The sequence below is a fragment of the Scyliorhinus canicula genome, chromosome 17 (assembly GCF_902713615.1).
Source record: "Scyliorhinus canicula chromosome 17, sScyCan1.1, whole genome shotgun sequence".
NCBI classification, from domain to species: Eukaryota; Metazoa; Chordata; class Chondrichthyes; order Carcharhiniformes; family Scyliorhinidae; genus Scyliorhinus; species Scyliorhinus canicula.
In genome coordinates, this window is record NC_052162.1 from 96,870,390 (window position 1) to 96,885,023 (window position 14,634).

Here is a 14,634-nt window from a genome sequence, read left to right on the forward strand (position 1 = left end):
TGTATTCCGATGTAGCCTGTATTCTGATTTAGCCTGTATTCTGATTTAGCCTGTATTCTGACATAGCCTGTTTTCTGATTTAGCCTGCATTCCAATGTAGCGGGTATTTCGATGTAACCTGTATACTGATTTAGCCAATAGTCTGATTCACCTCTAACCCGAGCGCTGCACCTGGTACAACCTGCACTCTGATTATCACTTTTTTCTCTCGTTCCAGTCCTTAATATTTGATGAGGTGGATCTGTCTAATGTCAGTGTCGCTGAGACCAGCACAAAAAACATTAACAACAGTTTTACCGTAAGTTGCTGCTTTTTCTTGGCTTGACCTCTCCCATGAGCTGTACTGTCTAATATTCGTAATCTTCAGGGATGTACATCAAAGTCCCTGTCAATCTCTTTTTAAAAAAAAATCTTATATCCAACAGTCAAATCACCTTACAGCTGCCAGAATGATTCAGAATTTCTGTGTGTCATGTCTATTTAATCCTCTGACACATACCCTCTAGGCCAGGCTTGTCCAACCTTTTTGTATGAGGGGCCAATTTTCGTCTCACTCCTGGGGCTGATGAGCAAATTTAAAAAAGTTAAGGGACGGGATTCTCTAATCCGTGGCAGAGTGTCCACGGCGTCGTAAACGCCATCGCGTTTTACAATGGCGTGAACGGGCCGCTGCCAGGACTAATTCTGGCCCCTACAGGGGGCCAGCATGGCGCTGGAGCGGTTTGCGCCGCTCCAGCCTCCGATCCCGGCGCAAACTGTGCACCGCGGGTTCCACGCATGCGCAGTGGCGCCAGCACCAACGTGCGCATGCACAGTGGCCTCCTTCAACGCGCCGGCCCCGACGCAACATGGCGCTGGGTGACAGGGGCCGGCGCGTAGGAAAGGAGGCCCCCAGCCAGTGAGGCCGGCCTGCCGATTGGCGGGCCCCGATCGTGGGCCAGGCCACATCGGAGGCCCGCCCCCCCGGGGTCGAAGCCTCTCTCCCCTCCCCCCCACAGGCTGCCACCTGACCCTTCAACGCCGAGGTCCCGCCGGCTCAGAGCAGGTTAGAACGATGCCGGCGGGACTCGTTTTTTTTCTTACGGCCATCCGGGCCGGAGAATTGGCATGCGACCGCCGTCAATGGTGCAGAGTGGAGAATCGCGTGACGCCGGCGGAGCAGTTTGGCCTGGTCGCGGGGATTCTCCGGCCCGGCACAGGGCTGGGAGAATCCTGTCCAAGGTTTGGCACAACGTGAAATATGAATTTCAATAAAATGTTACGCAGACACACACAACACACTCCCTCTTGCTTATGCACACAAACAGCACACACACCATCTCGCTTACGCACATATATACACACTTCACATGCTCTCTTACATATGCACAAACATACACAAACACACAGTCTCTCTCACTTACGCACACAACACCATCTCACTTTCACAGTCATACACAAAACACACATAACCTCTCGCTTATGCACACACAGGATACAGACACCCGCTCACTTACGTGCATACACACAATACACACACCCTCTCATTAATACACACACAACATGCACACCTTCTCGCTTATGTGCAGACACAACACGCACACCCTCTCGCTAATATACATACACAACACGCACACCCTTTCGCAAATACACACACAACATGCACAACCTCTTGCTTATGCACACACACAACATACATACCCTCTCACTAATACACATGATGCACGATCAATTGCACAGAGACGAGAGTTGAATACAACTGAGGCTTTATTACTCTAAGATGTGTGGCCTCCTACAGCAGCTGGTGAACTGGCTGCTGTACGGGGAGCACACATATTTATACTCCGCCTACTGGGCGGAGCCAGCAGGCAGGGACTACCGCCGTACCTGAAGTACAGGGTCTTACCACACATCTCCTAATATATACAACAGTGGTGATTATCACATTCACCCCCTGTTAAATTATGTCTGGCGGGGGTGGCGGAGAACTATATACAGAACAAGTTTAATATACAGGGGAAATGGTGGCGGTGATTCCGGCATTGGTCTGGTCCTTGGTGACTCCGGGAGCGTGCCAAAATCCTCCATCCTCGGGCGTGTGCAGGGGGAGGACGGATGGTCCTGGGGGGGCTGCTGCTGGGTGCGCCGGGGGAGGATGGGGTAGAGCCGGGCCGGAGGGATGTTTGTGTGTGGAACCTGCTGGTGCCATATCCCTGAGCTCAGTGAGACAGTATCCTGGCGGCCGTCGGCATACGCTACGTAGGCATACTGGGGGTTAGAGTGGAGTAACCACACCCTTTCAACCAACGGGTCCGCCTCGTGGAGTCAGATGTGCCTACGGAGGAGTACGGGCCCTGAAGCTGTGAGCCAATTCGGGAGCGACACCCCGGATGTGGACTTCCTGGGGAAGGCAAAGAGACGTTCATGGGATGTGTCATTAGTTGCAGTGCATAGGAGCGATCAAATGGAGTGCAGTGCATCGGGGAGCACCTCCTGCCAGCGGGAGGCCGGGAGATTTCTGGACCGTAGGGCCAGCTGGACGGCCCTCCAGACCGTCTCGTTCTCCCTCTCCACCTGCCCCTTTCCTCGGGGGTTATAGCTGGTCGTCCTGCTGGAGGCGATACCCCTGCTGAGCAGGAAGTGACGCAGCTCATCACTCATAATGAGGATCCCCTGTCATTGTGGATGTAGGTGGGGAAGCCGAACACAGCGAAGATTGTGTTGAGGGCTTTGATGATGGTGGCAGGTGTCATGTCGGGTCATGGGATGGCGAAGAGGAATCTGGAATACTCATCGACCACACTGAGGAAATACATGTTATAGTCAGTGGAGGGGAGAGGCCCTTTGAAATCCACGCTGAGGCATTCAAAGGGGCGGGAGGCTTTCACCAGGTGCACGCAGTCTGGCTGGTAGAAGTGCGGTTTGCATTCTGCACAGACCTGGCAGTCCCTGGTGCTTGCACTGACTTCCTCGACAGAGTAGGGAAGTGGTACAACCGTGTGACTCCTGGGTGACAAAGGTTGTCATGTAGGGTCCGGAGTCGGTCTACTTGTGCGCTGGCACATGCACCTTGGTACAGGGCACCTGGGGGCTCATTGAGCTTACCGGGGTGATACAAAATCTCGTAATTGTAGGTGGAGAGCTCGATCCTCCACCTCAAGATTTTATCATTTTTGATCTTGCCCTGTTGTGTGTTATTGAACATGAAGGCCGCCGATCATTGGTCAGTGAGGAGAGTGAATCTCCTGCCGGCCAGGTAATGCCTCCAATGCCGCACAGCTTCAGCGATGGCTTGGGCCACTTTTTTGACGGAGGAGTGCCGAATTCTGGAAGCATGAAGGGTGCGGGAAAAGAATGCCTCAGGCCTGCCTGCCTGATTGAGCTTCACGGCTAGAGTGACGTTTGATGCGTCGCTCTCCACTTGAAAGAGTAACGTCTCATCGACTGCGTGCATCGCGGCCTTGGCGATGTCTGCTCTAATACGGTTGAAGACCTGTTGAGCCTCGGCAGTTATGGGGAAAAGGGTGGACTGGATGAGTGGGCGGGCCTTGTCCGCATAGTTTGGGACCCACTGGGCGTAGTAAGAAAAGAACCCCAGGCAGCGTTTGAGGGCCTTGGGGCAGTGGGGCAGGGGGAGCTCCGTGAGGGGGTGCATGCGGTCGGGACCAGGCCCCAGAACTCCGTTCTGGACCACATAGCCGAGGATGGCTAAGCAATTTGTGCTGAATACGCACTTCTCCTTGTCACAGGTGAGGTTCAGGAGAGTGGCGGTGTGGGGAAATTTGGCAAGGTTGGCATCGTGGTCCTGCTGATCGTGGCCGCAGATGGTGACATTGTCTAGGTACGGGAAAGTGGCCCACAACCCGTACCGGTCAACCCTGTTGGTGACGCCGAAGGGAACCCTAAGAATGTGGTAGAGGCAGCCATAATGGCGGTCCGCCTTACAGATGGGGAGCTGGTGGTAGGCGGATTTTAGGTCTACAGTTGAGAAGACCCGGTACTGTGCAATCTGATTGACCATATCAGATATGCGTGGGAGGGGGTATGCGTCGAGCTGCGTGTACCGATTGATGGTCTGGCTGTAGTCCACGACCATTCTGTGTTTCTCCCCAGTTTTCACCACTACCACTTGGGCTCTCCAGGGGCTGTTGCTGGCCTCGATGATGCCTTCCTGAAGCAGCCGTGGGACCTCGGACCTGATGAAAGTCCTGTCCTGGGTGCTGTACCGTCTGCTCCTGGTGGCGTCGGGTTTGCGAATAGGGAAGGTGGGTCGACCTTTAGGGTTGCGAGGCTGGACACAGTAAGGGGTGGTAAGGGCCCGCCGAATTTCAAAGTTAGGCTCTGGAGTTTACACTGGAAGTCCAGGCCGAGTAGCAGGGCAGCGCAGAGGTTGGGGAGGACGTAGAGGCGGAAGCAGCTGAATTCTACGCCCTGGACCGTTAGCGTGACTATGCAGTACCCCCGGATCGCCACGGAGTGGGACCCGGAGGCCAGGGAGATTCTCTTATTGGCGGGGTGTACCGCGAGAGAGCAGTGCCTAGCCTTATCTGGATGGATGAAGCTTTCGGTGCTCCTGGAGTCCAGCAGGCAATAGGTCTCATGCCCATCGATCTTCACGCTTGTCGAGGCGGTGGCTAGATTGTGAGGGCGAGACTGGTCGATCGTGACCGAGGCGAGTCGTGGCTGGTCGTCGCTGATGTCGAACGATGGGGTGCCCGGGGGGGCATGGGTCCCGGAACGATGGTGGCGCCTATGTGCCGTGGGGGACACAAGATGGCGGCGCATGATGTTCTTGGGTGGACAATATGGCGCCGCCCATTGGCCGCACGTGGTCCGAGGAGGGGAAGATGGTGGCGCCCACTGGCCGCGCGTGGTCTGGGGGGGGGGGGGGGGGGAGATGGCGGCGCCCACTGGCCACGCATGGTCTGAGGAGGGGAAGATGGCGGCGCCCATTGTCCATAGCAAGGGGGGTCGGGGCGATAGCGGCGACTGAGCGGGCCTGGCAGACCGCAGCGAAGTGCCCCTTCTTGCTGCAGGCTTTGCAAAGGACGCTGCGGGCCGGGCAGTATTGGCGGGGGTGTTTCTGTTGTCCGCAGAAGTAACATCGGGGGCCCCGGGGATTGGCTGGCTGGCGGGCGCATTGGCACAGGAGTAGGATTGGCTGGGTGAGGTCCCCGGTGGGGCGGCCGCCTGTGCAATCACGATGTGGAGGCGGGGTGGGCCGCGTGGCTGGGGTGTAGGCTTGAATATTGCATGAGGCGACTGTCATTGATAGCGCCAGCTTTTTGGTTTCTGCGAGGTCGAGCGTGGCCCCCACTAAAAGTCGCTGGCGTATGAGGTCTGACCCTATCCCCATAACGAAAGCGTCCCGCATGAGGAGGTTCAAATATTCTGTGGCTGTGACGGCCTGACAGTCACAGTCTCTGACCAGAGGAATTAAAGCACGCCAGAAATCTTCTACGGACTCACCAGGGAGTTGACTACGAGTAGAGAGTACATGTCTGGCAAAGAGCGTGTTCGTCCGCTGGGCACAATTCTCTTTCAGTAGCGCCATGGCTTCATCCTAGGTCGGCACATCTTGGATAAGAGGAAATACGTTGGAGCTCAGCCGCGAGTAGAGGATCCGAATCTTCTGAGCTTCCGGGATTGGGTCTGGTGCAGACCTGATGTCAGCTTCGTACCAAGCTAGCCAATGTTGAAAGTCCTGTTTGGCATCGCTTGATTGCGGATGCAGCTGCAGGCAATCCGACTTGATGCGGAGGTCCATCTTCTGAAAATCTTAGAGTAATAAATTGATGCACAATCAATTGCACAGAGACGCGAGTGGAATACAACTGAGGCTTTATTACTCTAAGATGTGTGGCCTCCGACAGCAGCTGGCGAAATGGCTGCTGTACGGGGAGCACACATATTTATACTGCACCTACTGGGCGGAGCCAGCAGGCAGGGACTACCCCCATACCTATAGTACAGGGTCTTACTACACATTCCCTAATATATACAACAGTGGTGATTACCACAACACACGTGCACACCCCCTTGCTTATGCGCACACACGACACGCACACGCTCTTGCTAATACACAGATCCAACAGACACACCCTCTCACTTACGCGCACACACACAAAACACGCACACCCTCTTGCTAATACACACACAAAGCACACACACCCTCTCGCTTATGCACACGCACACAGCACACATTCTCTCACCTATGCACACCTGCTCCTTTACACACAACAGACACACTCTCTCTCACCACCTCTCTCGCTCCCCAGCAGTCAGTCTCTTCCTTTGCTCGGTAATCACTCTACCCCCTTGGGGCAGCCACTTTTCCAACGCCTGGCAGCTACTTTGACTCTTCCTCCCTCTCCAGCAGACTATCTGCTGCTGATGACCTACAATTTCAAACCTCAGGTTGAAGAAAGTCACTCCTCCAATCAGAGACGGAATCTGCCCTACATTTTCTGCTGATTGGCTCACATGGAGTTCTAGCAATAGTAAGCATGGGAGAGGAACGACCTGTGAAAGGAGGAGGTGTTTTTTGAACAGTCTTCAACAGACATTTTGAATAGGGGGTCCATGGCTGGATGGAGAGGCCTGGTGGCCGGGTAGGCCTGCGGGCTAATGCATTGGACAAGCCTGTCCTAGTGAGAGTCAAACTGTTCAATAAGCACTGAGCTCAAGGGCGATTTTACTACTGTTGTGAAGTATGGGTAAGCTGAGCTCACCTCATCCAACCTGCTTTGTGAGTGATCATGTTCAGTCGTCCTTGCTCCAACTGATTGGAAGAAGATAGCAAAAAAGACTTGCATTGATGTAGTGCCTTTTACATCAGCACGCCACAAACTCTTCACAGCCAATGAAGAGCTTTTGAAGCATATTTTCTTTATTCATTCATGGGATAGGTGTCTCTGGTTGGGCCTGCATTTATTGCCCATCGCTGAGAATATTTACAAGTCAACCACATTGCTGTGGATCTGGAGTCACATGTAGGCCAGACCAGGTCAGGATGACAGATTTCCTTCCCTCAGGGACATTAATGAACCAGATGGGTTTTTACGACAATCGACAATGGTTTCATAGAACATAGAACATAGAACAGTACAGCACAGAACAGGCCCTTCGGCCCTCGATGTTGTGCCGAACAATGATCACCCCACTTAAACCCACGTAACCCGTATACCCATAACCCAACAATCCCCCCATTAACCTTACACTACGGGCAATTTAGCATGGCCAATCCACCTAACCCGCACATCTTTGGACTGTGGGAGGAAACCGGAGCACCCGGAGGAAACCCACGCACACACGGGGAGGACATGCAGACTTCGCACAGACAGTGACCCAGCCGGGAATCGAACCTGGGACCCTGGAGCTGTGAAGCATTGATGCTAACCACCATGCTACCGTGAGGCCCCGTCATGTTTACCTTTCGACTTCAAATTCCAGATCTTTGAACCCGGGCGCCCCAGAGCATTACTCTGGGTCTCTGGATTACTAGTCCAGTGACAATACCATTACGCCACTGCCTGCCCATATTGTAATGTAGAAAACGGAGCAGCCAACGTGTACACAGCAACGCTCCCACAAACGTGATCTAGAGCAGATAGTCTTCATTTTGTTGTTGAGAGATTTCTATTAGCCAGGACATCATGGAAACTCTCCTACTTTTCCTTCCAATAGTGGAAGGGGATCTCTGATATCCACCTGAAAGCTGAGAGAGCGCTTTTGTTTAACACTTAATCAGGAGGAGGACAGCTCTCACAGTGAAACAATCCCTCAGCACTGCACTGGGAGTGTCAGACTAAATGATGCACTAATTTTCCTCGGAGTGGGGGGGGGGAGCTGTAATCCATGACCTTCTGATACCCAGACGAGAATAGTACCAGCTGAGTCATGGATAATGGCACAGTGTGGAATTCCCCAAAAGGCCAGCAACATGAGCTGGGCGAAGGTTTTTTTGAATCAATCATTCTAGAGCTGGCTCTATTTAATAGACTTTCATTTGCTGTTCAGAGGCTTTGCCTCCTAATAACAGTCCTTCACTGGGAGATAGTAGAGGAACAGTCACAATACAAACTCTCAACACTGGAAAGTCTGATTTCAATTGGGCAGCATGGTAGCACACCATCACTGTGGCTTCACAGCGCCAGGGTCCTAGGTTCGATTCCATGCTGGGTCACTGTCTGTACAGAATACGTTCTCCCCGTGTCTGCGTGGGTTTCCTCCGGGTGCTCTGGTTTCCTCCCACAGTCCAAAGACGTGAAGGTTAGGTGGATTGGCCATGATAAATTGCCTTTAGTGTCCAAAAAGGTTAGGAGGGGTTATGGGGATAGGGTCGAAGTGAGGGCTTTAGTGGGTCGGTGCAGACTCGATGGGCCGAATGGCCTCCTTCTGCACTGTATGTTCTGTGTTCTAAATGAACATCAGCCAATCGGATTTGCAGCAACTGTCCATTGCTGGCCTGATCAAGTTCCCCTTCACCTTACGTCTAAGATAATTCACTTCATTTATTTTCCTTAGCTTCTCAGTTTTCCAATCTAACCTCACTAACCGCTGTATTCCAGTGGTGTCCCCACTCGATTGTTTTACATCGTACGACAACTCTGAGCCTCCTCAGTTCTCCGGACCCTTCGTGAACCTCGGAACTTAATTCTAGAAAACTCCATTGCTGTGGAATGAGCACCATTTGTTGTAATACTTTTTAACCATTTGCTTGTTCCACATGGGGTCTTTTGAGATGAACCTGTCCCTGTTTGCTGTGACACCAAGTTTAACTGTTTCTAACTCTTGGTGTAGCAGGACAGAGATACCCAGGGCTAACAGTCAGCTGCTTCAGAAAAAAAGGATTCTTTATTCTAAGCTGAGCATTCCTTTCAGGTAATAACCCCTTTCAGGAAATTAATCCTGTGTGCGGAGAATAGAAAAGAGATGGAGGACTGGATCACTGCGCTGAAATCTGTTCAAAAACTGGAGAATTATGAGGTAAGCAAATGGAAGAGTCAATTTTCTTCACACTCTGTCAGAACTGGCATCTGGTGCCGTGCCTGAAACGTTGTATCCTTGATTTCAATCTGCTTTTTCTAACCCCATGGGGCGTGTGTGTGTCCACATGTGTATATGTGTGCACGTGTGTGAGTGTACGTGTGTGTATGTGCATGTGTGGTGTGTGTTGGTGTGACACACTGGCACAGTGGTTAGCACTGCTGTCTCACTTGGCTGGGGGACTGGAGAATCCAGCCCACTGTCTTCACTGTCCTGTCAAAGTCTCTTAATGTAATGTCCTTGTCTGAGGTCACCTGACTCTAACGTTTGCCTGAATACTAATGAGACTCCTAATAGTCAGTCAGGTGAACTACAACACAACCATGATATCACTACACTTAGGACAGGCACAGCAAATAGTTTCAGAATAGTAGTTTCAGAGGGCGGCATGGTGACGCAGGTTAACACTGCTGCCTCACAGCGCCAGGGACCTGGGTTTGATTCCAGCCTTTGTGTACCTGCCTGTGTGGATGTGGCATTTGCACTTTCTCCCCCTGTCTACGTGGGTTTCTCCAGGCGCTCCGGTTTTCTCCCACAGTCCAAAGATGTGCAGGTTAGGTGGACTGGCCATGATCAATGCACAGAGTTACGAGGATAGGGTGGTAAAGGCTGGGTAAAATCCTCTTTCAGAGGGTTTGTGCAGCCTCGATGGGCTAAATGGCTTCCTTCTGTAATGATGGTACTCCATGCATCTGGGTTTGTTTCTGTGACTGTATCCATGTCTATAATAGTGTAAAATGCACATGAGCTGTGGAAATGAGGTGAAATATGTATGGGATAGAGTTGATGATAGACAGAGTGAACATAGACTGTCGAAGCTGATTAAATGTGTGGGCTCTATTTAATTATAGGGGAGAGCATACATAAGCTGTGGAAGCAATCTAAATGGGTGGGAAAAGTCCATATTAGGAGAGAGCCTGTGGAAGGATTAAGGGTGGATGATGGAATGCTCATTTATGTTTCAAAAACAGCCAAGTGAAACATAGTGAGTGTCTTTCACACACCAAGCGACGTCTCTCAGTTATCAGGTCACTCACCATGTGTAAGGCAGTGCCAGGTGCTTGTGATTGCTTTTGTTTCACCTGGTGTTCGATTGTGCATTTTTCATCTTTCCATTTGACAACCTCCTTGTGAGATTCAAACTTTGTTCATTTGCCAATACATCTTCCTCAGGCAAATCAGCTGAACATGGAGCATTTCTCAGGGATGCACAACTGGTACGCGACATCCCACGCCCGACCCACCTTCTGCAATGTGTGCCGCGAGGCCCTCTCGGGAATGACCTCCCACGGGCTCTCTTGTGAAGGTAAGTGGGATTCACTGGGATATTGCTGTAAGGTTGCGTCATTTTGCAAAGAATTAAGATTTCTACCAAGTCCACCACCAGAGAGGGGGCAGGGGTGGGAGAAGGAGTTGGGGTTGGGACCAGGGCATAAATGTATTTTCAGCATGAAGAATTGAATTGCCTTAGTTATTGAAGCACCAACATCAGAAAACACTGCGGCAGCTGTGAAAGTATGGACAGTTTTAAAACGGTGGTAATCTGGAACTGGTGAGAGAGAGGGCTCCAATTTGTCTCCATCACATGGCTGAAAAGGAATCTTTCCCTTGCCTGCCATACTTTCAAACACTGTTTGACCATGTTTTGAATCTACCTTTGTTGACCATCAACCTGGAGTGGGATTGAAGCCAAGGGCTTCTGGCTCAGAGGCAGGGTCTCTACTGGCGCCGCCCCCCCCCCCCCCCCCCCAGTGTTTGTTGCAGGGGTGGAGTTTAAATTCAATGGCCCAGCAAGCCACTCAGTTCAAGGGCAATTAGGGATGGGCAACGAACGCTGGCCCTGCCATTGACGTCCACATCCTATGAAAGAATAACTAAAAAAAAATCTAACAACTGAATGACAGGGTTATAAATGTGGCCCGACCGACTGTCAAAATGGATAGATGGAGTGCGGAGGATTGTGGGTGTTGCAGCCGCCATATTGATCCAGCAGTGGGAGTAGCGTGGGAGCGGGAGCGGGTGTGAGTTGGTTGGAGGCAGGAAGTTCTGTCATGATGTTTCCCAGAGTGTGGTCCGAACAGAGCTGATATCTGTTTATGGTACTCATATTCAGCTACCTTAATATCTTTTCATGCAATTTGATATCATATATGGCATTAGAAAGCTCATGTGAAAGGCCTTTGGGGCATTTTATTATTTTCAAACCACTATGTCACTATTAGTTGTTATTGTAGAGTCAAGGTTGACTGTTGACTGAGGCCAAACTGATTGATGGCCATGAGCGAGTGCTGGTGACACTGCGAAAACCATCCATATATCAATTTAATGCTGCTTCAGACTGAGTGTCGCCTCAGACCCTCTGAAGGAGTGTCACTTCAGATCGCCTGTGGCTTCAGACCCTCAGACCAACTGTCACCTCAGACCCTCAGACCGAGAGCCGCTTCAGACTGAATGTGGCTTCAGACCCTCAGACTGAGTGTCACCTCAGACCCTCAGACTGAGTGTCACCTCAGACCCTCAGGCTGAGTATCACCTTGGACCCTCAAGCTGAGTATCACCTTGGACCGAGTGTCACTTCAGGCAGAGTGTCACCTCAGACCCTCGGGCTGAGTGTCACCTCGGACCGAGAATCACCTCAGGCCGAGTGTCACCTCGGACCAAGTGTCACTCCAGAGTGTCACCTCAGACCCTCAGGCCGAGTGTCAGCTCAGTGTATGTCAAACCCCTGGGCCATGATTCCCAATAATCTCCCCTTGATTGAAACTGTTCAGCTAGATTATTTAATGTGTCTGGGATTTTGGAGAGTTCACGCTGACGAGTGCTTCTTTTTAACTAACAGTGTGTAAGTTTAAAGCTCATAAGCGATGTGCTGTCAGAGCAATCAACAACTGCAAATGGACCACACTGGCCTCTGTAGGAAATGACATCATTGAAAATGAGGAAGGGGTAAGTGCAATCGAGAGCTTATTATTGAAGAGTTTAAAAAAAAGAATGGATGAGGAGGAGGGTCTGCTTACTAAAAATAGACTGTTTTTTTAAATGGCACATCAGCAAAGAAATATGACAATCGAAGACGCGTCTCAGCTGATTGCTGACCCCTTCTCACCTTGAGTCTTTCTCGATTACAGATTATCTTTGCTCTGTGCACACTTTGATCACTGCTGCCCGAACCTCTCCATTCTCGATCTACCTCAGCTTGCTGACCATACCATTCCTTCCTTCCATTCAAACCACATCACTTTCATTCTGCTCCTCTGACTATTTTCCACATGGTTACTGTGTGGCCGCTGATGCCCCAGTAGCAACCCCAGCCATGACCACACAACCCAGGGTGCTATTGATGGAGAGGCAGACCCGGCCACACATCTCAGCTGGAGGTGAAACACTGGCCAAAATGAGCAGAGATTGAGAGAAATAGAGAAAACATCCAGAGGGTGAAACTCCCCCCACCCTCCCAGACTGCAGAAACTTCCACATTGACTTCAAAACTTATAAACATAAGGAGATTCCACTAACAACAATATCAAGAAATGAATTAACACAAAGCTAAGAGAATGTGGAGGGGCCTTTTGGGCCGAAGTAGAGCTGTAACATCTGTTAATGTGTTGATTACCAGCCCTGCTAATGTTCCTGTCACTTATTATTCATTGTTATTAGTTAATGCAGGGGATGTGCGCTGGGTTGATTAAAGCTCACCCAGCTATGGTGTCCATGAACTCACTGCAGCATCTCCTCTCTTGCAGGTTGCCATGCCTCACCAGTGGCTGGAGGGGAACCTGCCCGTCAGTGCTCGATGCGCTGTGTGTGACAAAGCCTGTGGGAGTGTGCGGAGGCTGCAGGACTGGAGGTGTCTGTGGTGCAAGGCAATTGTAAGAGTTTCATCTTGTTCTGATGCTTTCAGAGGGCATTGTGTGGGCATTTTTAATAATATAGACATTCACGTTTGTGATTAACCCTGATTTTTTTGAAAAACGTAATTACAATGATTGAGCCTGAGCTTTTAAAGTGGCAATTTATCCAAATGACATTGTGTACCAAGTAAACAGACATACACTGGATAGACTTTCATCTCGCTGGGAATCTGTGAGAGTGGGTGTTAGTATGGGTGTGTCTGTGGTTGTCTGTGCGTTTATGTTTGTATGTGTATTATACCGTCAATTCACTGTGAGAACGAGTGAACATTAGGCTTTATTATCCAGGAACTTGCCTGCCAGTGTCGGCTGTACAAATGAGTGCCACCCACAGGTGGCCGGTCTATATATCGTCCCAGTGAGGGTGGAGCCAGAGAGGGATTCCAGTACAGTACCTGAAAGTAGACCGTATCATCACTTCCAGGTCATACAACATGATACAGCATGATACAGACAGCTCATGCATTAGGTGAATACATTCACCACAGTATTTATGTGTGTTTGTTTGTGAGTGTCTGTGTATCGATGCATGTGCGTGTGTACATGCCTATGTGTGTATATGTGTGTGTTTGCGTGAGTGAGTGTGTGTATGTGCCTATGTATGTGTGTGTACATTTATGTGACTATGCATCTATGTGTACACGTGTGGCTCTACATGCATGCTTGAGACTGTGTGCATGTACCTGTGCATATGTGTGTGTGTGTGCATATCTGTGCGCATGTCTGTGTGCATGAGTGTACAAATGTGTGTGTCTGCCTGTGAGCAGATGTGTGTGTGTGCAAGTGTTTGAATGTGTCTGTGAGCATAAGTATGTGTCTCTGCATGTGGGTGTGCAAGTAATGTGAACATGTGTGTATGTGTGCATGGGTGTGTGTTTACGTGTGGGTGTGTGAGTCGTGAGTACATGTATGTGAATGCAATGTGTCTGTCTGCACATGTGCGTGTGTGTATGCGTGTTTGTTTGTTTTCATTGTCACAAATAGGCTTACATTAACACTGCAATGAAGTTACTGTGAAAAGCCCCTGGTCGCCACATTTGGCGCCTGTTCAGGTACAAAGAGGGAGAATTCAGAATTCTCAGCTGGTAGGTGAATTGAATCCACACTGCTGGCCTTGTTCTGCAACACAAACCAGCTGTCTAGCCCACTGAGCTAAACCAGCACCTGTGCGTGCATGTAAGTAAGTCTGAGTAGGGCGTGTGAGTACATGTACACATGTATACATGTCTGTGTGTGAGTCTGTGAGGGTGAGTGTGCATGAGTGTTTGTGTGAGCGTGTGTGTGTGTGTGAATGCTGTGAGTCTGAGAAGAGAATATATGTGTGTGTATATGTCTCTATGTATGTGCTTGTATGTGTGTGAGCCTGAGCATATGTATGTGTGTGCGAATGCATGTGATTCTGAGTGAAATGTGTGTGACATGTGTGTATGCGTATGCTTCTGTGTGTGAGTCTGAGTATGTATATGTGAGTATGTGTGTGTGTGTGTGTGTATGAGTGTGTGTGTAAATGTGTGTACATGTGTGCCTGTGTGAGTGTGTGTATGTGTGTGAATGTGTGTGTGTGAGTGAGAATGTCTGTGTGTGAGTGTGTGCATGTGTGTGTGTGAGACTGTGACTTTGTGTGTGCGTGAGTGTGTGAATGTGAGTGTGGATGAGTGAGTGGGTGTGAGTGAGTGTAATGTAAGTGAGTGTGTGT

The 14,634-nt window shown here is 50.4% G+C and overlaps 1 protein-coding gene across 3 annotated transcripts in view; it reads left to right on the top strand.

Annotated features, from left to right (window-relative positions):
* Window positions 1-14,634, top strand: part of si:dkey-172j4.3 (diacylglycerol kinase eta) — a 266,777-nt gene that overhangs the window by 170,614 nt on the left and 81,529 nt on the right. For all 3 annotated transcript variants that reach the window (XM_038775249.1, XM_038775250.1, XM_038775252.1), the window contains exons 3-7: window positions 218-298; window positions 8,863-8,967; window positions 10,201-10,333; window positions 11,867-11,973; window positions 12,771-12,896. In XM_038775249.1, the coding sequence (XP_038631177.1) occupies window positions 218-298; window positions 8,863-8,967; window positions 10,201-10,333; window positions 11,867-11,973; window positions 12,771-12,896 (552 nt within the window). The remainder of the gene's footprint in view (window positions 1-217; window positions 299-8,862; window positions 8,968-10,200; window positions 10,334-11,866; window positions 11,974-12,770; window positions 12,897-14,634) is intronic.